This window comes from Antechinus flavipes, chromosome 5 (assembly GCF_016432865.1).
Source record: "Antechinus flavipes isolate AdamAnt ecotype Samford, QLD, Australia chromosome 5, AdamAnt_v2, whole genome shotgun sequence".
Taxonomy (NCBI): Eukaryota; Metazoa; Chordata; class Mammalia; order Dasyuromorphia; family Dasyuridae; genus Antechinus; species Antechinus flavipes.
The window spans coordinates 101,368,757-101,396,734 of record NC_067402.1 but is presented as its reverse complement, the minus strand read 5'-3'; the positions used below and the strand labels follow the sequence as shown (position 1 = coordinate 101,396,734).

Here is a 27,978-nt window from a genome sequence, read left to right as displayed (position 1 = left end):
CAAGGAATCAGACATGATTGAAAATGACTAAATAAAATGATTTGTAGTTCTGTGTGTCAACCACACAAGATCAGATGCAAAAAGTGACTAATGTTAACACACTCATTTTCATATCCTCTCTCTTTTATCAGCAGAAACCAAGAGAACTCCATCTCCAGAGGCAGACCCCAGACTGGGCAGCGGTTCCCATTTTGAATGGACACAGAGATGGAGGTGGCGGAAGGAGCAAAGGGAGGTGTATGGAACCAAGCTTCACTCACCAAGGGGGCTCCTGTCGGGGTTTCTGAGAGCCTTTCCCCTTACTGAGGCAAGGTTCCAAAAGCTGGATCAGAGGAACGTCCTCCCTTATGCTCAAGGGACAGAAGAGCTGTTAACGCACCCCAGAGAGGAAAGAGAAATTAGATAATGACGTGATATATTCTGAGGAGAGACTGTACCCTGAGTCAGAGAGAAAGACTCAGTAATGAACTGCGAGAGACAGCAGATAAAGGGTCCGCTCTGGAGTCTCAAGACCCTTTCAAATTTGGCCCAGACACTAGCTGTGTGATTCTGAGCAAGTCACTTGACCCCAATCACCTCTACAATAATTATTTATTCATTGTTAATTGTATTATTTAATTATATATAGCATTTAATAATAAACCTGGTGAGGAGACTGATAAAAGGAGAATAAGCTGAGTTCTCAATTCAGAAACCAATACAGGGCACAGGACCAGCTTATAAATTAGGGTTCCAATCCTGGTTTTGCTACATATTACTCTATATCCTTTAAATATCACTTTTCTGGGCCCCCACCTTCTCATGTATAAAATGAAGCACTTGAACTAGATGATGTCTAAGATGCCATCTTTAAGTTCTACAACCAACTTGTAGGACTTCCTGGACATTTCTGGAACATTCAGATTCTTGAATAACAACTACCCATACATTTCCTTATAATCACAGGAGACATGTAGTTCAGGTATTAATATCCCAGTTTTAAAGATGAAGAAATGACCTTCATCACAGATTGGTACCCAATACCAGGGAACCCTATGGGCAGATAAATGATAAGTGACTAGAGTACCTGGTCTGAAGTCCCACAAACTGGAGAAGGAAATAGCAGACCACTCCAGTATCTTTGTCAAGAAAACCAGACACGACTAAGCAATAACCAGGGAAAACTTACTTGCTCGTATTCTTGGCTCTTCAATTTTCTAAATGAGTAACTGGTCTCGCCTGGTCTGGCCTGGCTCTAAAAGTGAAGGAACGGGAGCTGGGAGAAGGAGACCGTTGCTCTGTACCTTTGTACTCCATTAAAAGGGCCAAAGCCAGAATAGGCAATTTCTCACACAGGTGCCTGAGCTAATTTAAAAGCCATAAGCTTCTTTCCCTTCCCTCCATCCATTTTTCTTTTAAATTCTTAGATTCTAAAGCTGCCTCTCACATTTAAGTAGAGCTGCATGAGGTCTTTCTCCCCCTGAAGTGGAGCAGAATATGTTTGGGGCTGTGGTCAATTCATAGTATCTATGTTCCTTGAAGATTAGAACCAAGTTATGTTTTCTTGGCTCATGGAAGCTCCAAAGATGGGGAGCAGTGGGGCCCTGGATCACAGAGCCACCTACCAAGCTCACCTTTAAGGCAGTGAAGCTGAAGCCGGTAGGGAATCCCAGTAAGTCTCCTCTGTGCACATTTATTTGCTAAGAACTTTGGAATCCCCCCCTTGCCATCTAATAAATCTCAGGAGGCACTGGGGGGAATGGCCATCTTCCTGGCGTAATGAATTCACTCATGGTTGGCCTGTGTTTATCCCGAGAACCTAGAGTAAAGACAGGACTCCTAAAGGAATAAAAACAAATATTCTCTTAATGGACCTCTTGCGAGAGAACATCCCTGGTCTGTGGGGAAGTGTTCTATCTCAAGGTCACATATCAAATGGGAATATTCAGCACATGCCTTCTTTGCTCTCAGCCTATAAAAACCCCTTAGTGGAAGGAGTTGGTACCACCTGCCTGACACCATTTCCCACAAGATTGGATCGCTGTGACTGGGGTTCTCCCAGCTGTTGGAATCCAGAGGTTCCTCGAAGTAGTGAAGCTGTATGTCTTATGTTGTCTATTGTCTGTTTCTTGTACTGTCTTGGTGATCACCGTGTCTGTTAATTGTGCATTATTTTTATGCCGTTTCCTCTTTTTTTTCTATCTTATTTAAATCAAGGTTCTGGGCAGTAACAAACTTCTGTATTTCAGCTTTTTAAGTCTGTACCTGTTTAATGTGAATTCCGAACCTAGATTAATTCTACAAGACCATATTTAAACCATCTGGCTGAGTGACAGTCTTCCCTAACATAGTCTGGCTTTTATTTTCTCTGTTCAGTTTGAGGGCTGGCTGAAGCACCACTCACAAAGGACTTTATCACAGGAATAATGACATTACAGATGGCCAAAAAAAGATAGTTAATAAGTAAAGAGGTACTCAGTCTAGAGAAGAGCCTGTTCCCTATGCTTGTTATTCCAAGTATGGAAGCACTGCCAATTCACCTCTGCCTCATTGAATCTCAAGCTTCCATCAAAGCTCAGCGCAAGAACCACATCCTACTGGAAGTCTGCCCTGATCCCTCCCCCCTTATCAAATATTATTACTTCCCTCCTCCTCAAAAATGCCTTTGTATCTACTTCGGACAGGGTGTCCCAAAATTTTTAGTGCCCTCTTAAGTTTAAAATGGCACTAAGATTTTGGATATATTTTATATTTATTTTTCTGGGTACATGTTGTCCTTTCCCTCCCTCCAAAGGAAAATAAGCTCCTATTTCAGTTTTGGATCTGTTCCCTCAGCACCTAATAAAGTTATCATTAAATATTTACTGAATGAATGGAGATTGAGAATCAATAAATACAGGCATTGTGTCAAGACTGGGGATACAAAAAAGAAAAAAAAAATCAAAGAGAAAAAGCCCTGCCCTCAAGGACCTTATGATCTAATGGGAGAGATAACATGAAAATAAATTATACAGAGCAAATATAAGTAGGAAATAATCAACAGAGAGGATGGAGAAGGCTTCCTATAGAAGATAAGGTTTTAGTTGGGACTTAAGCTTTCCAGGCATGAAGGACTGCCCGAGAAAATGCCTGGAGTACAGAGAGGGAGTTTCTTTTTGTGGAACAGCCAGGAGGCCAGGATCAGTGGATCAAATGTACCTATTGAGGAATAAGACATAACAAGACTGGAAAGTAAAAGGGGGGAGTGTGTAAAGGGCTTTAAATGCTAAAATCAGCATTTTGCATTTGCTCTTGGAAGTTTTACTGAGGGGTGTGATAAGATCAGATCTGTGCTTTAGGCAATCACTTTAGTGGTTCAACTGAGAATGGATTAGGGAAGGCTAGTTAGTGCAGTGGTGACCTCAGACACTTAACACTTCCTAGCTGTGTGACCCTGAGCAAGTCACTTAATCTCAATCGTCTCAACAAAAAACAAACAAACAAAAACAAAAGAAAGAAAGGGGCAGCTACATGGCACAGTAGATAGAATGCCAGACCTAGAATCAGGAAGAATTTCATTTTGGCCTCCAACACTTGCCAGTGACTCTGCACAAGTCACTAACCCTGTTTCCCTCAATTTCCTCATCTGTAAAATGAGCTGAAGAAGGAAACAGCAGACCCCTCCAAGGTCTTTGCCAAAAAAGGCCTATAAAAAGTCAGACATGACTGAATAATAAGATTCTTTTAAAATAATCACAGAATATAAGAAATCTAAGGCCTGTTCTGTAGGGTGACAAACCATTCTTCACAGGCTGGCAAAATGGAAAGAGAGGTGCATATGGAGACAGAAAAGCTAGGTCCAAATCTTGACTCTGCCACTGTGCTGTCAATTAATTTATTTGCGCCTCAGTTTACTTATCTGTCAAATGAGGACGGTGGACTTACAAATCTAAGATCTTGTTGACCTCTGCCCTGGATACCATTCACAGAGAAAGATTTTAAAGCTGTAAGAATACAACATAAAACATGAACTATACAACACAAGGCAAAGGAAGCATTAATGAAAGCAAGATTTTGCCAGCTTTTTCCCAGTGTCCAAACTCCATCCAGATTAAATGCTCACAAGGAGGTGGGAGTATCATTTCATTCTCACCCTGTTATTTTACTTAATTCTCCAGTGAGTTCCTAAAGGTTAAAATAGAAATCATGTTCAAATGACCACAAACTGACTTCCCCAGGAAACCACAAGTTCAGCAGGTGAATCATCAGCAACCTGGGAAAGATGTGGTCAGTGTGAGATTAATAGGAAAATGAAAAGTGGCCACAATGAAGTTTCCCTGCCAAACCCAATGGGAGGGGGGGAAGGAGGAAGGAGGAAGACAAGGTTAAAAACAATTTCTCGGCAGCGATTCCTTTTTAGATAGAAGGAATTTTCTCCTTGACTCCCACATAAGTTTGTCCAATTCTTAAGTAAAAAAAAAAAAAAATCTCTGTAATCAGAGAGTCGACAAGCATTTATGAAGCTATTCTTAGGTATACAAATAGAAATAACAAGACAGAAGCTGCTCTCAAGGAGCTCATATTCAAATGGGGGAAACAGGTAAAAAGAAACTGAAAGGCAAGTGGGAAAAAAGTTGTGGGGAGAGGACAGGATTCTGAGTGCAGCCTGAAGAGGAATGAGACATAACTGGTCTGAGTGCCCTCCTTAAATGAAGGTCCTGGAAGGAACCATCCTATCAGAGGAAGAAATCACAGAGACAGAATTCCAGGGGAGTGAGTTCCACGAGGAAAAATTGGGGCTTAGGAGAAGTTTGGAGGGTAGCCTGTACAAAAATGTTACACCAAAGAGCCTTCCCATCTTATTCGCCTTCATCCATCTGTCATGTTTCAACCAGTGGTTGGAATTTATTCTTTGCCATGAATCAGATGACCTGGGCTCTGTTCCAAGATATGTCACAGATCAACAGAAAGATAACAGCCCCATTTCTTGATCTCTACGCCCTATGATCTCTTTTGTTTAGAGAAGCAAACAAGTTAACAAGCAAAAGCATGTACTTCATTAACTATGTGAAGATGCTCTAAGGATTGATAATTATCATTTATAAAATGCCTTAGGGCCACAAAATGATGCTATAATAATGTGTACACATTTCATATAATCTTCCAAAAAGATCAATGAGAAACTAAATTATCAAAATCTTAGGTGTCATTTATGCACTTCAGGATGTGTAGTAAAACTTAGCATGAGAGCCTACATTTAGAGCTAGAATGAACCTTAAAATTAAGCATTTGTTTTACAGATTAGTTAGGTCTGACAGGTAAGGAATATATTCAAATGTTTTAGAATCTGGGCCTTCAGACTCCATCCAGAAGATACAACAGACAGAACACTGGGCCCAGAATCGGGAAGATCTGAAGCAAAGACCTAATCTCAGACTACACACTAGCTATGTGACCCTGGAAACCACTCAACTCTTTGCCTCAGTTTCCTCAACTGTAAATTGGGAATAACAGCAACTACCTCAGTGCTATTTTAAGAATCAACTGAGATAATGTTTGTCAACTGCTTAGCACAGTTCCTGGCACAGGGCAGGAGCTAAAATATTTAAATACTTGTTCCCCGTTCCCTTGCCTTCCAAGTTCAATGCTCTGATTGCTGCACTAGGCTATTTCTCAGTCAACCTCTATCTAGATTTTATTTCTCAGTGTTCTAATTTTCTCAAGGCATGAGGACACCCAGTGTAAAAGAATCCCCTAATCAATACACACATATCTGTATCAATTTATCCCCAAGATCTTCCTTCTATTGTCAAGCCCCTTCAGCTGCAAAAATACTAAGGAGAGAAAGTACTCAACTGTAGGCAAAGCCAGCCTGCTGGAATGATTTGAATGCTAAAGTTAGAATTGAGAGAATCTGAGTTTTCCTGACACACAACTGGCTGTGAGATGTGGATAAGTAAACAAGCATTTGTTTAGAGCTTACTGTGGGCTAAGGACTGTACCAGGACATCCAAGGAAAGGCAAAAACAAAACAAAACAAAACAAAAAAAAAGTCTTGGCTTTCAAGAAAATCATAATATAATTGAGAACATGGAAACGACTATATACACACAAGATACAGTCAATTCTGGTATAACTAAACATATATACTCTTAAAAATTACCAAACTATGCAAACTGTGCAATAAAAACCATTAAGACTTATGGGGAAATGGGGTTGGGACACAACACTGAAAAATTTCATCAGTGACATAAAAAGTAGAGGAAATTAATTTAAGAAGTAACAATTTTAGGGACAGCGAGGTGGAACAGTGGTTAGAACACTGGCCCTGAAATCAGGAGGATCTGACTTCAAATCTGACTTCAGATACTTAACACGTCCTGGCTGTGGGACTTTGGGCAAGTCACTTAACCCCAATTGCCTCAGCAAAAAAAAAAAAAAAAAAAAAAAGTAACAATTTTATAGCTATTAAATGGTTAATTCATAAATAATATGATAAGTAGCTTTGACCTCAGACTCTGGGGTTCAGGTCAACCTTCCTTCCACCCTCAGTTCCAACTACATTCAAAAACATAATACAAATATGTTATTCATCTTGAAAAGGATATTAAGTTTTGTTGGAGATGTGGGCTTAGAAGGGTTGTAGCTTGTGAATTAAAATGTTATCATCCAGCCCTGGATAAGATGGTAAACCGAGGAAGTAGTTGGTGTTTGAGGGGGGGTGCATTTTGTGCTCAGTTCTGCTAGATGTGCTTTTCTGTTTCAGGAAAAGTAAATCAACTAAGTAAACCTGATATTTACATTGTACTCAAATTATCCCCTAATATATCAATCCGGTTGGAACAAATTAGTGTTTTCAAAACAAGAATTATAACAGAACTGGTTGTGTTACAAGGCAACTTGCAAGTAGTTCCAGAGTACTAACGCTGAGGATTGGGAAGGCTCCTTAAAAAAGGTGGAATTTTAGCTCAGATTCAAGGAAGTCAGGGAAGCAAAGAGACTGAAAGGAGGAGGAAGAGGATCCTAAGCTCATGAAAATGCCCAGAGTCACAGGGTGGAGTGCCGCAGATCAGAGTCACTGGGTTGTATGGTATGTGAACATGATTCAAGTTTCAGTTCCTTCCTCTCTCAGTTGTGACTTTCCCCATCATGCTTTCAACATATCATGATAAGAAACTGAATGGAAATTGGGAGTTCTGCATAAACTGCAGATGACACAGGCAGGCCAGTGGATGATAGAGTTTATGACCAAATACTTAACCCCAATTTTACAAGAAAATAACCACCCCATTTAAAAAAAAAAAAAAAAAAGGAAGAAAAAAATTCAGATCTCTGGTACAAGAGGAGAGCCAAAAACTACTTCTATCCCACATACATTCCCCTCCCCTGATGTGGAAGGGATATCTGTACCTCCTGCTCCCCCACCAGCAACCTCCAAGAACCCCCAGAAGGCATCTACCCTAACAACTCCCTCCCCCTTCTTCATATCCAACACAGCCCCTAAGGGAAGACCTCCAGTGGGAAAGAACCAGCTGCCTTCCCACCCAGACCAGACCACTTCTGGATAATGATAAACAGGGGTCTTCAGAGTACAAAGTCAGGACCCCCAGAAGGCGCCAAGAGCCTTTCAGGGGGATCCAGGAGGCCGAGGCTGTTTTCATCATCAAGCTAAGATGTTATTATTTTTTTTATTAAAGTTACTTCTCCAACTAAATAGGCTAGATTTTCTTCATGTACTTCAACCAAATACTATAACAGATTGAAAGCAGAAGCAGAGAAGAGAATCTAGCTGTTATCTGATAAGTCAGACATGAAAGATTTGCAAAAATATATAAATCAACGCCACTCTTCTCACAATTTTTTGTTTTTAAAAAACAATTACTTTTCATTAAAATATGATATTTATGTTGACAGATAATGGGCTTGTTACTGTTACTTTAAAATGAATTAATCAATACATATTTTTAAAATTCACCAATTTTAATTTCTAATAAAATAAACATTATATATTATATTGACATTGTTGTTCAGTCATATCCAACTGTGATCCCATTTGGGGTTTCCTTGGCAAAGACAATGGAGTGATTTGCCATTTCCTTCTCCAGAACACTTTACAGATGAGGAAATTGAGGTAAACAGGGTTAAATGACTTTTCCAGAGTCACACAGCTACTACATGTCTGAGGCCACATTTGAACTCAGGTCCTCCTGACTCCAGGGACAATGTTCTCTTCTAGCTGCCCGGAGGGCTTCAATAGTTATTAAGAATGTAAAGGAACCCTGAGACCAAAATGTTTGCTTTGGTTATGCATAGAATATGTCCCAATCTGCACTTGCATCTCTTGAAAAAACATAGACCATATCTCCCCATATTGCCCAAAATTGTCAGGAATATGAGTTTATCAAATTCTCTACTAAAATTAGAGACAAGCTATATATAAAGTAGTTCCCTTTCCTAATATCTAGTAAACCTGTCAACAAAGGAAATTAAATTAGTTTCGTGTTTATGGCTCTTTGTAAACACAGCCTAACTTTCTAAAATGTTCTTTAAAAAAACTTTCTAAATGTTCAACTCACCATCTCTTTACTAATATTCTAGAATTTTGTCAAGAATCAAAATCAAGCTCTCAGTCTTTAATTTGCTGATTCTAGCATCTTTCTTTTTTTAAAAAAATAATTAATTTTAATTTTAAATTTATCCCCCTCTAATCCTGCAGCATCTCACCTGTGCCTCAGGTCACAGGAAGTGGTTCAGCAATGATATTTGCCAGTCCTTTTAGTACTACGATTTAGAACTGGGACCATTTACATCAACTCCTCAAGGAAAGCTAGTGGTCTCTTACTAATTCAAGTAAGTATTCCTTGCTTATTTGGGAGGGGGGGAGGAGTTCAGCTTAGTAGCCACTTTTATCTTGCTCCAGATTCTAGAGTGGACAAAGCACTGGACCAGGGAGTCAGAGTAAGATCTGGGTGACTAAATGGCACAATAGATAGAAAACTTATCATCTTTCTGAGATCAAATCTGGTCTCAGATACTTCCTAATTCTCTGATCCTGAAAAAGTCACTCAGCCCTCTTTGCCTCTGTTTCTCATCTGTAAAATGAGTTAGAAAAGGAAATGTCAAAACACTCCAGTCTCTTTGCCAAGAAAACTCCAGATGGGGCCATGAAAACTCAGATGTGGCTCCACAACAACAATAACACAAGTTGTAGGTATCTGAACCAAGATTTAAAAGCAGAATGTCTGACTCCAAATCAAGTGCTTTTCTATTGCATATTAAAATGTCCTTTTTGCAACATACTTTGATGACAAAATTTATTGTTTCAGATGTTACTAATATTCACCCAAATGTCTTCCATTATGCTTCCCCTCCAGTTGCTAAATTTATATTAATTATATTAGTATATGTTATTAATATAGTATATAACATGTTATATTAAGTTTATAACAAAAATCATATTAATAATATAAATTAATCTATGCTATCAAATAACTATATTTATTTATAGTGTTAATCTGTTCTACACTCATTTTGTGCCCTTTTACTTATGCAGTTAGTTTTGAATATGGTATACTCACTTTTCTGAAGTCACATTACAGTGATTTCAGTGACAATATTAAGGTGTCCTTAATATTTCTGAGGTCAAATTTGCTTCTGTTAGTATCTCTACTATACCTTGCTTATTAACCACATCACATGTTTAGTGTATAGACCTCTGGGGCCAGGAGTATTGGTCTTCTTCCTCACATTTTTGTCTCCCAAGAGTTTCTACTCTGTATTATGTCTAGCTTAGAAGATATACATCTCTCTCTACTTCTCCCTTCCTTTTCAGTTTAAAGCCCCCTCTAAATCTCTAGCAGACAATTAAGTACTTGCCTATCCTTGTTGGGTACATTTCACCTCTGGCCAAGAACCTATCATTCTCCTTATTTCAAGCAGCTTTCTTAGTTCCCACTGAGCAATGACACAGCTTCTGTAGAAAGCCTTAAAGCTGAACTGACTGGGCAAGTGAATTCTTATATCCTCTCATGTACACAAAGTATACTCAAAACTTCCTTTTGGGAAGGCCAGAAGCAATCATAGGTAAGCAGAATTGCTGAACTTATTATATAAAAAGAAAAGTCATTTGTACATAATCCTAATCCTCTCTTCTTTTCAAATATGTATGTGAACATGATCATGTTATGTGGTATCTGTTAAGTGCAAAATTTTTAAAAAGGGGAAAAACCCTAACAATTTTCTTCTTTTCTCAAGCTTTTAATTGTATCTCAGCCTTTATCAGCTGAGAATCTGATTTTCTACATCACTGCGAAGAATGAAGACATCCAACTTTCCTCTCTCACTTGAAAAATATCTTTTCGCACTTCTTCCTCCTTCCTTTTCATCTTAGCAAATGAGGTTTTACTCTTTGCCAAAAGTTCTGTCTACCACATGGGCCTCTGAATATGTATAGCACAAACAATGCTGAACTCTGAGACAGACTTGAGTTCAAATTTTAGCTCTGATACTAGCAGCTATTGGCCTCCAAGAATGATGTTATAGATAGAGATGCTGTCAAGTGAAAGATGATCCCATAAGGATCAGAAGAAGAGACAAATAATGATGATGGCTGACTGCCTGCTGATTTAGAGACAGTGTCTGTTCTTCACTCTCAAAAAGCACCAGGACATCAGGGAGAGGATGCTATGACTTGAAAATTAATTGAATTTAAGTGAGGGAGGTCTGTGCAAAATCACCAGCCTCAACTTCCTCTTCCAGAGCCATCTGGGTCCAGGGGCCAGATATAGATCAGGATGACTGGAGATAGCTAACAATAAAGGCCTTTCTTCCTGGGGCATGTATCCAAGGCATGACAAAGAACCTACCAAAACTTGTCAAACTGGATCAATTCTGGTGATCACGTGGGCACAAATTACAAAATCAGAAAGCACCAAGGAAGCACTGCCAAAGATTATGAAGCTTTTGGCAAGGACCTGAATACCTTCGGGACATGGATGGTATTTTCATCCCTATGCTCATCAAAGGCAAGGGATTCAAAAGAAAAAATGAAATACAGAAAGAGTTGCTGGTTAAAAAAATGGTGTCTGAAAATGGGAATTGGATTTTTGGGACACAGGTCTATACTGGATAAACTGGAAAAAAATTTTCCAGAATTTTTCCTGGGGAAGGATGAAATGCACCTTAAAACTAGTAGGAATATATTTACCTGGTCTAGCAAACAATAAAAAAGAGAGGCAGTGAGAGATAATAGACTCAATACCAAGTTAAATATCATAACTATAATATAGGAAAGAGAACAAGATATTTTCATTCATAGGAGATCTCATTCAAGTATGAACCCAATATTTCCTCTTTTTTCCTCTAAATCACATACCCATTTTGACCTTATCTCAATATATGGTTGGTCTACACCTAGTTTCTGCCATACTATTTTCCAGATTTCTCAAAAGGTTTTATCAAATAATGAGTTCTTATCCCAGAAGCTGGCGTCTTTGGGTTATTGAAAGGAGCCAATATTAAAACCCATCATCTCAACTGTCTCTATACCCAAGTACAGATAACATTTTATAAGTGAGAATAATCAAAATTCTAGTACTTGCATAGGGGAAAAAAGAAAAGTCTGACTTTCCTAGGTCCCATTGAACCCTGGTGGAATAAGACCCATCAATGGAAGATTTCTAGAGGTGTGTACCTTAGTTAAGGGTAAATATGGTAGTAGAGTAGCATGTTACTCATATCCAAAAAAACATAAGTGAGCAGAATGGTGAAGTGCATTCATGCACTTGGGCAAAGCTAAATGGGGACAGAAACCAAAGTAATATTGTCATGAAAGGTACGGACCACCTGCCCTGGTAGAGGAAACAAAGAGTCTAAAGGAATCATAAGCTTTGCATGGAAGCATGGCACAATATGATGGCAATCTCCATTATCCACACACTTGTTGGAATCTTTATTAAAGGAAGGAGAGACAAAACATGTATGACTTATCTTAATGTTGATTTCATGTTTGAAAAGGTGGAGCAAAACAAGTTTAACATATACTGGATTACTTTCCATCTAAAGGAGGATGTGAGAGGAAGGGAGGGAGAAAAAAATTTGGAATGCAAGATTTTGCAAGAGTAGATGTTGGAAACTATCTGTGTATGTTTTGAAAATAAAAAACAAAAATTTTTTCAAATAAAATAAAAAAAGTAAGAGCAAAAAACAAGGGGGAAGTCAATTCTGGATGTGATTCTCAACAACTAGATAAGGGATCAGCTGTTAGAGGGGAAATATATTGTTTAACATATATTTTAACAGAGTGGGGTCACAAAGAATGGGACGTGACAAAAAATAACAACAAAAACCAGAAAATCCTATATAAATGTGAATTATCATTATTCCTACTGACTCATCTTTCTCCTCCTCTATATTCCTTCCTTGACATTGCTAAAACAATCTTTCAAATGATTTGCGCTGGCAAAATCACTCAAAAGTATACTCAGATCATGGTTTTCAAATGTCTTTTGAATGAAATGACTTTTGAGACAGTCAAGGCGGTCTTTTACACTCTGGCTTCCCCCTAATTATCCATATCGATTTCACAGCATTCTTCTCCTCCCTAATACTCCAGACTTCCCTGACTTCTGCCCCAATGACTTTGCATATAACAATCTCTTGGCCTGGAATAATCTCTCTGCCTTCTACCATCTTTTCCTTCCTTTTAGGCTCAACATACCTCCAAGAATCCCTCTGATTATCCCCACTAAACAGGATCTCTATTTTATCTCTCTTGCACATAATCATTTTCTAACTTGCATCACACTTAGCTATGTACATGTGTTCTTTCCAGCCTCCCAGAATATCCTTGTCCTGAAGACCTAGACCATGTGGTTTTTCCTCATAGTGAACTGTTGTTTGTTCAAATGAAATCTCAGTTATCAAAGAGAGGCAGGAACACCTCCCAGAAAATGTGTCTCCTTGAGATCTCTCAGCTGTCGACACTCCATTTTTATTTTTGTGTCAATGGTATCACCTGAGGCAAATTCTACATACAGGTGTGCCCATCGACTTTGATTTGCTTAAATCAAAATGTTGAAATGTCAACCTAGGACTTACACAAACTGATGCTGAGTGAAACGAGCAGGGCCAGGAGATCATTATATACTTCAACAACAATACTATATGATGATCAATTCTGATGGATATGGCCCTCTCCAACAATGAGATGAACCAAATCAGTTCCAATAGAGCAATAATGAACTGAACCAGCTACACCCAGCGAAAGAATTCTGAGAGATGACTAAGAACCATTACATTGAATTCCCAATCTCTGTATTTTTGCCTGCCTGCATTTTGGATTTCCTTCACAGGCTAATTGTCCACTATTTCAAAGTCCGATTCTTTTTGTACAGCAAAATAATGGTTTGGTCATGTATACTTATGTATCTAATTTATGCTTTAATATATTTAACATCTACTGGTCAAAAAAAAAGTTTTCTCAGACACTGCACAGAGTAACAGCAACATTGTACAAGGATCAATTATGACAGACTCAGCAATGCAATAATCCAAGATAATTCCAAGGGACTCGTGATGGAAAATGCCATCCACATCTAAAGAACTATGGAGTCCAAACAAAGAGGAAAGCATACTTTTTTCACTGTTTTTTCCTTCTTTTGTGTGGTCTTTCCCTTTTGTTAACCTTCATAATATGACTAATGAAATACATTTAACATGATTGTCTGTGCTTAATCTATATCAGATTACTTGCTGTCTTGGGGAGGGGGAGGTAAAGGAGGGAAGGAGAAAAATTTGGAGCTCAAAATCTTACAAAGAAGAATGTTGAAAGCTATCTTGACACGTGATTGGAAAAAAATACTATTAATTTTTTTAAAAAGTGTTCTCAGAAGACAAATCACTAAAAGGATTAAAAAAAAAAAAGATCATCTCTTAAGAGACATTTATTCCATTGTCTCCCACATTTTTATATTTGCTCTAAAGGACTGGAGACACAATTCTATGGCCCATAATAATTACAATTTGGAGGAATAAAAGAGCTATTTCCTCTCAAATCAAACAAAAAACAGATAATTTCTTTACCTAAGTCTGCCTCTCTTCTCATACCACCTTCCTCCCATATAGGCCCATAACAGAGAACAGCTTTGATTAAAAAAAAAAGGGGGGAGGGGGGAGATCTGAGTTAAATTTACTATACCACCATTCCTGTTCCTGATATCCACCATCCCTGAACATTATCATTTCATCATTACAGGTGCCAATCTCTTAGAAGCTTTTCTGTATACAGAAGTATACCTTCACTCCCCCACCCACCCCCAACACTGTCCTCTCAAGCCCAACTTTTATGAATTGTAATACAACTGGGGATGGGCCCTACTTTCTTATTTGATCCTGGTCTTTTATGTTCACCAAGGGTTACTGGTTCAGGGTGATTTTCACTTCCTCCACAAATCAAAAGTGCTCTAAACATATACATAGTGTTTGTAAAATGTGTTTAGCCCTACAAATGAAATACTACGGTTACTGTATAAATCCACCCACTCACATACTGTAATAAATTCAAATGTATCCCTTCCAAAAGAAATTCTGGAGGGGAATCCCCTTGGGATAACTCTTAATATTCCACAGGTTTCTCACCCTTTCTCTTACCATTACTGGCCACCTTTTTTCTTCCCAGTTCCTCATAGACTCTAACCAAATACAGCTGAATTTGGTGCTCATTTAGGGCTCACAGAGCAATATTATTATTTTGAAAAGTATTCTGGGCAGCTAAGTGGTACAGTGGAGAGAGCACCAGCCCTGAAGTTCAAATATGGCCTCAGACCCTTAACACTTCCTAGTGTGACTCTGGGTAAGTCACTTAACTTCAGTTGCCTCAGCAAAAAAAAAAATAAAAAATAAAAAAATGATAATTAAGAAAAATAAAAATGTATCCATTTAAATCTGCAATTAATGGTACAATTATTTCTAAAGAATTCACCTGATAGTCTCCCTCTCGACCCCCAGCTCTAGTCCTTAAATGAAATGTTCTTTCTCCACCTGAGTACTATCCTTTCAGGAGATCCATAATGCTCACTCCCCAATTAGATAGAGTTGATAGACAAAAATCCCACCTTTTACATCTTTTCCTAAAGGCCAATAGATATGCTTATCCTGTCCCCTGAAGATGATAGTACTCAGATCCCACCAGGACAATTACTTTACATGAATGATCTCATTTGATCCTCACAATCACTAACAGCAAGTTTAAGTAGTTGTATCTCTACTAAAAAGAAAACAGAGGTTACTTGCTCAAGGTTTACACAGCAAATAAATAGTTTTGTAAGAATCTGAACTCCAGACTTCCAATCCTTTCTTTCTACTAGTGGTAGAATTAAGTTGAGTGTCTGTCACACAAGTCTGAGGCCTTTGGAATAAGGACATACGGTTTTAGTTTCACCCCATGGAAACACTCCCATCAATCAAGTACCATACTACACACTAGGCACAACAGTGAATAGGACTATTTTTTCCCCCTTTTTAAACTTTAAAAAATTATAATAGCATTTTATTTTTTCAAATACATGCAAAGATAGTTTTCAACATTCACCTTTGCAGAAACTTGTGTTTTTATTGTGTTCCATTTTTTTCTTCCTCTCCACATCCCCAAGATGACAAGCAACCTGATATAGGTTAAACATGTAATTCTTCTAAACATATTTCCATATTCATCATGCTACGCGTGGAAAAAAATCAGAACAAAAGGGAAAAAATTAAAAAAAAAAAAAAAAGCAAACAGCAATAACAAAAAAAGAGAAAAAATACTATACTTTGGTCCATAGTTCTCTCTCTGGATGTGGATGGCACTTTCTATTACAAGTATATTGGAATTGAAGAGGACTATTCTTTTAAGAGCTTGTGATCTGGCTAGAAGAGATAATATGTATATGTATTTTAGAAACTGAGGGGGACCTGATAATCTTTTAGTGCCCAGATCACTAAAGACTAAAAATCACAGAGAACCTAAACTGGAAAAAAAATTTTTTTTTTCATTTGAGAGCTTTTTTCCATGAAATGTCAGATCCCCTTGGTCCCTAAAACACACATCCATATTATGTTTTGTCTCAGTCCCAAGAGAGCCATCAAGAAAAGACTTAAAATCTAAATTAATGTTTGAATTGATCCTCAAGGGAAATGAAGGATGTTAATAGGCAGAGTTGAGGAAGAAGGACATTCCAGTATGGGAGACAACCAATGGAAAGCCACAAGTTTATCACATTTGAATAACAGTAAAACTAATTTGACTTAATGGGCCATAGATAGCATAATCAACTAGAGGAATTTCTATTCTGGAGGATTTTTAGATGCCTAAATTGGTTATATTTGCTCCTTGAAATAACAAGGAGACACTTTATTGAAGTCACTTTGGTAGCCTCGTGGAGGATGGATTGAACAAAGACTTGAAGTGAAAAGTGGTGAAGCAAAAAGGTAGGAGCTGTGTGAATGGGGAGGGAGGGGAAGGAGATGATGCTATAGTAGAAACTGAAACAAATGATAAGATTTGTCCCCTGAATGGATATGCTGCAATGACTGAGAAAGGGGGGAAAAGGCAACACACCAAACTTGTGGAACTATGGGTAAATGTAATTGGGATAACCTCTAATATCCCAGAGACTTCTGTCCTGAGGATGCTTCTCTTTTCTATAAGTGATCTCATAAGCTCCCATGAATTGATTTAATAACCATCTCTATGCTGATGATCCTCAAATCTACATATTATGCCCTAAACTCTCTGCAGACCTAGGATCTCCAATCTCCAAATGCCTTTCAGATATCTTGAACTGATTGCAGTACACATCTCAAACTCTCTCATCCCAAAAGGAATTCATCTTTCCCCTAAGCCCTTCTCTCCCTAACTTCCCTGTTACTATAAGAGCAAAACCATCCTCCTCCCTGTGTCATTCCCCAACTCCTCACTATCAGTCACCTCTCAGATGGCTAAGGATGCTCTATTTCACCTTTGCACCATTTCTTAAATATGCCCTTCTCTGCTGACACTGCCATCACTTCCCTCTGACTTTAATAAGCCTGCTGGCAGGTCTGTCTGCTCCAAGTCTTTCCACCATTCAGTCTATCCTCTATTTAGCCATTAAAGTGATTTTCCTTAAGCTCAGTCTCCACTCCACACGTCACCCCTACTCAAACTGCAGAGGCTCACTAGTACCTTCAGAATCACACCATATTTTCTTCAGCTTTCAGTGCCCTTCATCACCTGGTCCCTTCCTACCTTTCCCATATTCTTACACTTTAAAGCCATGTATTCTTTCATCCAGTAACAGTGGCCTCATTTCAATTTCATGAACAAGACATCCGATCTCTGGCCTCCAGACATTTTCTCTGGCTGACTAGCCCCTACATTTCTTGAATGCTCTCCCTCATCTCCCAGTCCCTATTAAATGCCATTACCTCTGGCATCCTTTAAGTTCCAAATAAAATGCCATCTTCTACAAGGAAGCCTTTCACAACCTCTCAATTCCAGGGCTCTCTTCCAATTATTTTCTCTTTTCCCTGCAAATAGTTTGTACTCTTCCCCATTAAAATGTGAGCTACTTGAGGGCAAGACTGTCTTTGCATCTTTTTGTATCTCCAGTGCTTAGCAAACTGCCTGGTACACAGTAGGTGCTTAACAAATATTTACCGACTAACTGGAAGGGTGGTAGTGCACAAGAAAAATAAGGGCAATTTAGAGAACACGTGGGTAGGATTGGGGGAAGAATAATGAGTTGTTTGATTTGTTATGTTAGAGATGCCCTAGAGAAATCACTCTATCAATTTTCCCGTGAAATACATTAAAAAACAGTCTTTTAAAAAATTTCCTTTTTTCCCTCCCCCCACTCCCAATAGCCTAGAAGAGGCTTTAAAAAGGTTTCTGGCTTAATTTCCCTACTTTGCTTCTAACTTCAGGATCCTGAGATCAAAGGAAAAGCTTAACATATCCATTGGGACAAGGACCCACGCTACCTAAAAGCACCTTTCAAGAGAAAATAACTACGGGAATTCTGAAAGGTGGGGGAGGAATCCTCTAGACTAGGAAGAAAACCTGCGGTTTACACTCATCTCCAGGTGAATGAGGCAGATGACACCGCTAGGTGCCGAAGGATTGTGGGCAGAACCGGGATTGAGGACCCGCTAGGAGTCCAGGGGATGGGAATTTGTAAAGTCAATGGGAAGGTGACGGGAACAGCCTTTCTAACGGGTTCCGGCCACCCCCAAGCTAGGCGAAGTCACCTGAAGAGATAACTAGCCGCACCCCCCCGCCCCGCACCCTCAGCCCCAGCCGGAGGTGGGCGTGCTCCCTGCTCAGGTAACGGGAAGAGCCCGCTGCCTGACCCGGACTCAGGGACTGAAAAAGCCCGCAGGGCCACAAATGCCCGGGACAGTGACCAAAGCTCTAACTCCCTCCGCCCCTCATTGGGGGTCGACCAGACTAGGGTGCAGGTGTGCTGGCGCGCTGCGCGCGCAGCGAAGTCTGCCCCCCCAATTCAGCGGGGAGCAGCTGCCAGGCCGACAGCCCAGGTGGGCATTGGCAGGGATCTTACCCGTGCGGGGATCGAAAGTGACCACGAACACGGCCACCACTTGGTCCTCCTCCTCCTCCAGAGGCAGGCGCCCCGACTGCCGCCGCAGCAGTTCCCCCGGACCGAACTCCGCCTCTTCTTCTTCTTCCTCTTCTTCCTCCTCCTCCTTCTTCTTCCCGGGCTCCGCTGCCCGCCGGGCCCCGGATGCAGGCCCGCTTCCCAGCCCCCCGCCGCCGCCCCCAGCGCCCCAGCCCCGGCCGCTGGCCTGGAGCTCGGGGGCCTGCGGCAAGGATACGGCTGGGCCCTCGGCCCAGCGCAGCAGAGGCGCCTCGTCTCCCTGCTCCACCATGGCGAAGCGAGGAGGAGCCGCGGGCGGGGAGGGGGCGGGGGCAGGGGCGGGCTAGCGGGGATGCCCGGCCCGGCGGGAGGGACCCTCTCTGGCCTCGGGCTCTAGCCTTCGGCTCTCCTCCACCTCTTCTTCCTCCTCCACCCCGGCTATCCGCCCGCGCTCACCTGAGTTGGTGCTCCCCACCCAATTGGCCACCTTCCCTCCTTAGGCCAGGTGCCGCTTTCCCAGTGAGCCCTGGAGGGAAGGCACTCTTGCATTTTCCCGTTTGTTTCTCTGATTGGGGCTGCTGGTCCATGTGTATCTAAATACACACACGTGTGTAGACTGGATCATTGAATGCTGATGGGCGTTTGGGGGCATTGTGCATGCACTATATATGTATACAGTATATACACAGTGATAAACTGCGAGTCTATACGTGATACATATATCTGATCACAGTGTATATTCTATGCAGTATATAAAATACATATGTGTATGATTTAGCATTACGTTTGAGTATAAAATACATTTAAACATGAATACTTTGCATAATACTGTACACATATTGTGTTAGATATCTATTCACACTGTGTATACTTATATGGCATATACTTTTATGGTATATGTACATATTTATATATAGGTAGTTATGTATCTATCTATATAAATATCCACTTTCTTTAGAAAGTATAGAAAATCCCAAGTGAGGAAAGTCCTATCAAAGATCAATAACTGTTCTGTAACCTGCAGTCCCAGGACACCGAAATGATTTACTTGCCCGGTGTCAAAAATTGATCTTCCCGATCTTGAGGCAGGGCTATCCACTGGGCCATGAGGTCTCTCTACAGCATTCCTTTATGTAATCCAACATACATGTATCTGTACCCTGCATATTATAAGATACTGTCAAAGCTTTGCTAGCAAGGGGAGGTAGAAGGCGGGGAGGGGAGTATGGGGTTGAGACAATGTTTCAAAATAATAATATTGAGCTGGGAAATTCAATTTAGAGTCATTGCTTATGTGTAGGTAGGTATAGGCAGTTTCCTGGAAAGAACAGCAACAGAATGGACATCAAAGATCTGATCCTGATCCTGAAACTTTATGGCCTTAAATTATTTTGACTCATTTAATTTAATTCAATCCACAGAATCATGGATGTAGAGCTGGAAAATATTTTAGAGGCTATCTATCCCAAGCCCCTCTTTTACAGATTAGGAAACTGAGGCTACAAAAAGGTTAAATGTCCAGTTTTAGGTCAACAGGTAGTAAACATCTACTTGTGAATTCCCTTTTCATAAAGATTTGAGGAGGGAGAGAGCAGCAGAGAAAACCACTTAAAACAAGCATGATGGTACTCTTTAGAAGAAAATGCTATATAAGAAATATCTCCCAACTTTAAGGAAAACTAAACCATGATGGAGCTGAGAATTGTCCTGAATCAGGAGCTGAAGTGTATATCTGAGCAAGCAGTCCTTGTACCCCAGAGGATTCCTCACATGAAAGTTAAGCTACTGTCCCCTCTCCAGGTCCAGTTGAGAGGGCCTTCTTACAGTTTTTCTGTACCAGCTCTTCACATCTTTGCACTGGCATGCCACCAATGCTGGTCATGCATTTACATCTCTCTTCACCCTTTAGTGAAATCCCTAGTTTCCTTCTATACTCAGCTAATAGACCACCTTCTAAATGGGGTTTTGCTTAATCCCTCTAGCTGCTAATGCTTTCCATCCTCCCTATCAATTTGTATCTATTTTTGTAACTATATCTCTATTGAGTAAGAGGAAACTTACCACCAACTGCTAAGGCCCACCATTCCTGATTGCCCTGTATTTATTTGTGTTTACTCTGTTTATATTTATACATGTATTTGTCGTTTCCTCCATTAAATCCTTTGAAAGTGAGTTTATCTACATTCTTTGAATCCACAACACATACAGATTAAGACATTTTTTGACTGATTCATAGCAGGTTTTCTCCCAGATAAGAATCTTATCTCTCTGAGGTCAGGGAACGTTTAACTTTTGTCTCTGAATCCCCAGCCACAGAACCCAGCACAGAACAGGGCATTTAATAAATGTTGCTCATTGATTCTCTTAATTACCACCCCTATTCCTGTTGCACTAGCGCTTAGCTTCCAGCTGCACCTCAGTTTGAGGGGCATTTTTGGCTGTTTTAAAATGAAAAAGTGCTCAGAAAGATCCATCTCCTACATTAAAAGCTCACTTTCTCCCTAGATATTCTCTCTTCTTCCTGTTTTATGGGTAATATACCTCTAAATTTCAGAGTAGCTCAGAGTAGGGTTTAAGTAGCAACCCTCCAAACAGAGCTCACACATTCATGCTTTTGCCCTCACCGATGTGGTCCCCCACAAAAATACCCATAAATACCCTGTATAATCTCAGCCTCATTCTCCTTGAAGGGGCAACCGCTATCTTAAAAGTCAATGTTTTTAAAATCAGATTCCACTGTCCCCATCTTCTCTTTAGTCAATCTTTTTCTGTTTTATTCTCTGCTTCCATAGTCCTCCTATACCTCAACTGGAAACTGCCCCAGGCTCAATCTTCTGACCTATATTTTCTAACCTACACTTTCATCTTATTTACTCTCCTGGCTTTAACTATCACTTCTATGAAGACTTCCAAACTGAAGAGGACTGTGAAATAGTGGTAGGAACACTGTATCACTAATTAGCTATATGGTCTTGGACAAGCCACTTAATCAGTGAGCCTCGATTTCTTTATCCATAAAGTGGAGATAATATACTTAGTGCAATGAGTATCTGTCAAACACTAATTTTTTTTAACCAGACATATGATTCAGGATGAAAAAAATTTCATCTACTGATGAAGGTAGGCAACTTTTCTATTGTTTATATAGTCTTGGACAAGGCACTGATCTAAATGACCAATGATATGTCATTTCAGAGAATTTATGGTGATTTAAGCTGCCAACCTCTTGATTGAGAGGTGACAGATTCAAAATATAGAATAAAACTTGCGCTTTTTGGGCATAGGCTAAATAGAAATTTGTTTGGATTGGCTATACATACTTGTTATAAGGGGTTAGCAATAGGAAGATACTCCCAATTTTCTATGGATATTCCCTCCCTAGAACCTGGAGGAGAGCTATACTCAGTCTTGTTCTGAGGAATCTGATTCATCAGAATGGAAGTTGGAAAAAGGACGCCCAGAGGTGTTTTGTTTCCTTTGCCTATGACTAACAATTTATTTTTTGATAATATCTGCACAAATAAAAGAAAATTTTGTGAGCAGTCAACTTCAACTCTGAAAAAAAATTGTATTCTATTAAAAAATAATCTATGTTTATAGAACATAAAGGCATCTATTTACAAATAAAAATGTTTCAAATCACACAGCAAAAGACCCCCATTTTCTAGGACAGTCTCTAAAAATAGAGATAATTTATCAAATGATAAGTTTGATTTATAAAAAAAAAGTTTGCTTTATAAATGTAAACATTTTTCCTAACTTTAAATCTGAACAAGATCAACCCTACATCCATAAGAAATTAACAATGTATAGTAGCACCATTTTGATTTCTTTCCCATTTGCCTAAAGGTGGATTTTGAAAAAAGAAAAAAAATTAAAATATAGCATTTTTTCTTTCTTTTGATATCATGGTATAAGTTGGACAAGAGGGCTTGTAGAGAGAACAAAAATGGTAGTAGGTTCTCAGAGTCTTCAAATAAGCTATATAACTTCGTGAAATTTGCATTAACTATGACAGCCACAGTAATAGTTTTCTCCTTTATATCAATTAATTCAATAATTTACTTATTGTCTCATTTATTTGGTACATGCTACCTTCTATTTTTTATATCTTATCTCTACTACTAAATTATAAGGTCCTTGAAGTTAGAAATCATCTCTTTTATGAGACTTAATGTTGCCACTACTCCAGACTAGCACAGTGTCCTATACAGAATGAGTTCATTCAATAACTTCAACAAACATTTATTGAGCATCTAATATGTGTAAAGCATTGGTTCAAAGTAAATATCCCTTGCAAGTGATGATAAATATAGAGCCAGAAAGAGTATCTATCCTGAATAAACTTCTTGTTTAACCTTTCTGCCCTTCTCTTTGCCCATCAATGAAAGGGTGGAAGGGGAGATCTTATTCATTTGTGTATTGGATTGAGGTGGGAATCTGGACCCTACATCCCTAAGATATACTTTCAGAGGAACTAACCTAAGAAACTCTTCTTGGAAGAAATAAAATACTATTAGCAGGTAAGGAAAGGGAAGAATGTGTGAAGAGGGAAGACTTCTTTTTGCTGTTTGTCCTTCATTGTTAAAGAGGCCCAAGATATGGAGAAGATGGTATTATGACATGTAAGTAAATAATATTTAAATGAGGGAAGGGTGTGCAAAGTCACCAGCCTCAGTTTTTCCTCCAGAGCCATCTAGGTCCAGTGGCAGGATATAAATCAGAATGACTGAAGATGACCCTGGATGCCATGGGAAATTTTGGCTTTTTTAAGCAAAGGGCAAGGAAAAGGAAAAAAGAGTGGAGAGAGAAGACTATATTGTTAATTTTTAAAAGTCCAAAATATACCAGAGAAGGGGAAAGAAGGAAGCTGAACCTGAAACTAGATGAGAAGTAATAAGATGAATTTGAGAAACATTTGAAAGCTCAGAGGAATAATGTTCCTGATGGATCACAGCAAAGCCAAGCCCAAGGAATGACGAAAAGTCTCACAGTCTTGAGAGAACTAGTGTCTCATTTCTACTAAAAAACAAATTTCAGGATGGAGTTAACTGTTCTTCAACTTAGCTCATAGCTATGCCAGAGTCATACCTTTTGTCTATTTGTAACAATACTTTTAAAGAAAAATTAATGTAGTGTCTTTATAATAATTTTGAAAATGTTTTGTGCAGAAACAAATCAAAAGAATAGAATGCAAAATGGAGAAGCAACTAGTGGCTCAAAAATAATAATTTGTAACAGTTGCAACAAAAGTATTACTTCCACAATGCTTTAAAGTTTACAAAACTCTTGTGTGTGTGTGTGTGTGTGTGTGTGTGTGTGTGTGAGTGTGAGACAATTGGGTTTAAATGACTTGTCCAGTCACACAATCAGTAAGTTTCAAGTGTCTAAAGGTCACATTTGAATTCAGATCCTCCTACTCCGTAGCTGCATTCCCTTATTTCTTCCACCCCTCCTCAAAAAGCTCTTTATAGATGTTAATTCATACCAATCTGGCAGGTGTTATCATTGTTTCCTTTTTACAGACAAGAAAATTGAAACTCAGAGAGTTTGAGTGACTTATTAAGTCAGTCAACTAGTAAGTGTTGAAGGAATTCAGTCAGCTCTTCTCTCTGACTCCATCATTCTAGCCACTACACTATATTCATATCTTCATATGGTGGTAGATGCTGCTATCAAGAGTATAACTAGCCTGTGCTTCCTTGTGATTCTAGTCAGTGTTTTCCCATATACTCTGTATAGCTGATCAGTCCAACCTTTGAAAGCTTATCTCAATATCTTTTAACATCCTGAAGCAATCAGTACAGATTTATCAGTACAAACTAATATCACATTCTAAGGCACTAACCACAAAATATATCAATTAAAACTACTTTTCAAAGTAATCCACAGTGAAAGATTTGCCCTTCCAGACTTTAATGATGCAATATAACTTGACAGTTATCTTGTAGTGGTCAAAAAATAAGATAAATGAAATAGAATAGAAATCTTTGAAACAAACCTAAATACTTACAGAAGCTTAACTTGAGATAAACAAATTGATATTCACCTGTGGAGTAAAGAATTATATTTAATAAATGTTTGTTGGAGAGTTGGATAACAGTATAGAAGGAAATTGAGAGCTGTGTCTTATATCATATAATAAAAACTCTAGAAGGATCAGTAAGTTAATTTTTTTTTTTTGGCTGAGACGATTGGAGTTGTGACTTGCCCAGGGTCACACAGCCAGGAAGTGTTAAGTGTCTGAGACCACATTTGAACTCAGGTCCCCCTAACTTCAGGGCTGGTGCTCTATCCATGACACCAATTAGTTGCACCAAGTTAAATATTTTAAAAACAAAAACAGGCTGGAAGAAAATGTAAGAGAAAAATATCATAAAGGAGGGAGATAAATTTTTGAATGAAGCAAAAGAAAAAATTATTGGGGCTACATTAAGCTAAGTGGTACAGTGGATAGAGCACTTAACCTGGAATCAGAGACATCTTAGTTGAAATCTCAGGTGCTAGCTGTGTGACTCTAGGTAAGTCATTTCACTCTGTTTGCCCCAGTTTCCTCGACTGTAAAATGAATTGGAGAAGGAAATAGCAAATCACTCCAGTGTTTTGATTAAGAAAACTCCAAATAGGGTCAGAAAGAATTGGATACACTAGAACAACTATTAATAACAGTTTTAATTATGTGATTTAAAAAAAAATAATATGATAAGAATAGTATCAAAATAAAAACAGAAGTTTATTGTGATTAGGATAGTCAAGAATAATATCTGATTTGCTGGTCTAGGGGTAACTCCTATAGAGCTGGCATATGCTTTGGTGCCTTTCAGAAAAATAAGTGTTTTGGGATGACTAAGCAACTCCTAAGTGTTCACCAGGACAGGAGTTACATTGAAAATGATAGACAGTTGAATCAGAAAGAGTCATTTATAAGAAGTACAAGGAGAAATGTTCTCTGGCCCTTTGAAGTCTTGTCTTTATTCATCTCTCCCTTAGACTTCCAACAAAGGGATGAAGGGTAGATTTCCCCTCCTCCTTCCCCAAGTGGAATGTGATTGTTTAGACAAGCTTTCAACTAAACCTCAAGACCATGGCTCCCTCTTTTGCCCTCTGTTTCTTTCTCTGAGCACAACTTGTCCAACTACCAACAATCCTTAAAAAATGAATTTTCCAGTCCTGGCAGTAACCTCAAAAAAGTTCCATGTTTTCTAGCTGGGTACAAGATGCTCAGTAGGAGATGGTTTCCACCATGATACTTATCAAAAGAGAAAAGTGCCACTATTAAAAGGTTTTTTGTTTTGTTTTATTTTGTTTTTAGTTTGGTGATTTTTTTTTTCGGGGGGGAGGGTTGTTGTTGCAGCAGATGGACAAAAAAAAGAGTCCAAAACATGAAGCAGCTGGTTTGTCCTCAGAATATAAATTGAGGTATAGGTGAAATGTACTAAATATCTGTTCAGTTGCCACACAAATTATCTTTATCTATTAGGAGAGTGTAACATGTGATAAATATGTTTATGTTGACTTGTACTTGTTAATATGCATCTTCTAGTTCTTCAATGTCTTAAGCATTTTAATGGTGAAAAAAATAATCTTTTGTTCCATAACAATATTCGTATTACCTCCTGAATATTTTTCCTAGAAAGAATCCTATCATCTGCTTTAGGGGAGATCTTAGATGGTGGTCCTATATAAGCTTTGTTTTAGAGATTTTCCCAACTTACTCTAGTGTGGAAACCATGAGCTCTTCCCTTCCTCCCTAACTATGAACCTATCTCATAAGTTCAAAACAAAAGCCTCTTGTGGAAATGGCCTTACTGGGCCAGGAATCATATTAAGAATAATATTTTGTGAAATACTTGCCAGATGAAAACTTAATATCCCAGAATTTATTTAATTTGTAAGAATAATTACCAATCCTCACTGTTTAGTCAAAAGATATGTGGTAGAGTAGATCACAGAATCAAATCTTCTGGTAGTTTATTGGATATTGGAATATATTATTCATCAATTGAGAAAAGGAAGGTTATTTAACCTTGTAAAGAAAGTAACTCAACAAAGACAGCTCTGGAAGATTCAGCCTTGCTAACCTCCATATAGAAATGGGTCTGGTTAACAGGATGGGGTGAGGGACCTTACTCAGCCTTGTTTAATTATTTACACTTGAAAAATGTGCAGTTGTACCAATAATTAATGGGATGCAAATTATAAGAACTCTGAGGCTCCATTTCCTCAAGAAGAAGTCCTAGTATAAAAAGACAACCTAGCTTCAAGTTCTGGGCTCTGCTACTAAGTTCCCTTGTGATCTCCAGCAAATCATTTCCCTTCTCTGGGCCTCAATGTCACCTGTAAAATGAGATGGCTGAACTAGAGGGTTTCCAAACTCCTTTCCAGCTCTAAGCTTCTATATTTGGGAAAGATAACACTGGACAAATAAAATATTATAGAAGAAAGGGGAAACAAGCCCTAGAAACTTCAAGACTTAACTAGAAGGAATTTTAGGTCATGTAGTTCAACCTCCTCGTTGTGCAGATAAGGAAACTGAGGCACAAGTAAGTTGAATGATTTGCCCAAAATTATATGTGTAGTAAGTATCAGAGGTAGAATTTTAATCCAGATTCTGTTTCCCCAGTTAGGGCTTTTTCCATACTACTACGCCTCTCACAAGTGGCAGTCACACACACAAAATAAAAATTGGCCCAGTCCTTCTGGAAAACAATATGGTAAACAGAAAAAGTCATAAAACTGGCCAAACCCCCAATTGCATCCTTTGGAATCTCTCCCAAGTAAATAAAGAGGGAAAAAAGAGACCTATTTGTAAAAGAGGTTTATAACTGTGCTATATGAAATAGGGAAAAACTGGAAACAACCTAAATGTCTCACAGTTGGAAAATGACTAAGCAGACTGGGTTAGGTACAGCAAGGCTGTGGGGATGACGTGGCCACACAGAAGGACAAACTCAAAGAGCAAACAGAAACTTGGAAAGATCAATATACAATAATGCCAAGGAAAAGGAGCAGAACCAGGAGTTCTTTAACAAGCTATGTTTGGAAAATTGCATCTGTACACGTGTGACTATAAGAATTCCAAGTGGTCAAACAATAGGTTGCTGATCAGGACTTGTCTGTTAATTGCATTGTTTTTACTATAAAGATGACGATAATTTTTTATAAATTATCTACTACTTCAGACCATTCTTTTTTATTTAAAGTTTTTTTTTCAAAATATATTCAATAGTTTTCAGCATTAACCCTTGCAAAACTTTGTGTTCTACTATGCTCAAAAAGTTATCAAACTGTGCATACCCTTTGATCCAGCCATGTTACTACTGGGCTTACACCCCAAAGAGATTTTAAAGAAGGGAAAGGGCCCTGTATGTGCAAGAATGTTTGTGGCAGCCCTCTTTGTAGTGGC

General features: G+C 38.8%; 1 protein-coding gene across 1 annotated transcript in view; it reads right to left on the bottom strand.

The window, feature by feature from the left end:
• Positions 1-19,014, bottom strand: part of DENND11 (DENN domain containing 11) — a 48,356-nt gene extending 29,342 nt beyond the window's left edge. The window contains exon 1 of the mRNA XM_051961988.1: positions 18,537-19,014. Coding sequence (XP_051817948.1) covers positions 18,537-18,864 — 328 coding nt within the window. The 5' untranslated portion in view covers positions 18,865-19,014. The remainder of the gene's footprint in view (positions 1-18,536) is intronic.
• Between the last annotated feature and the right edge of the window lie 8,964 nt (positions 19,015-27,978).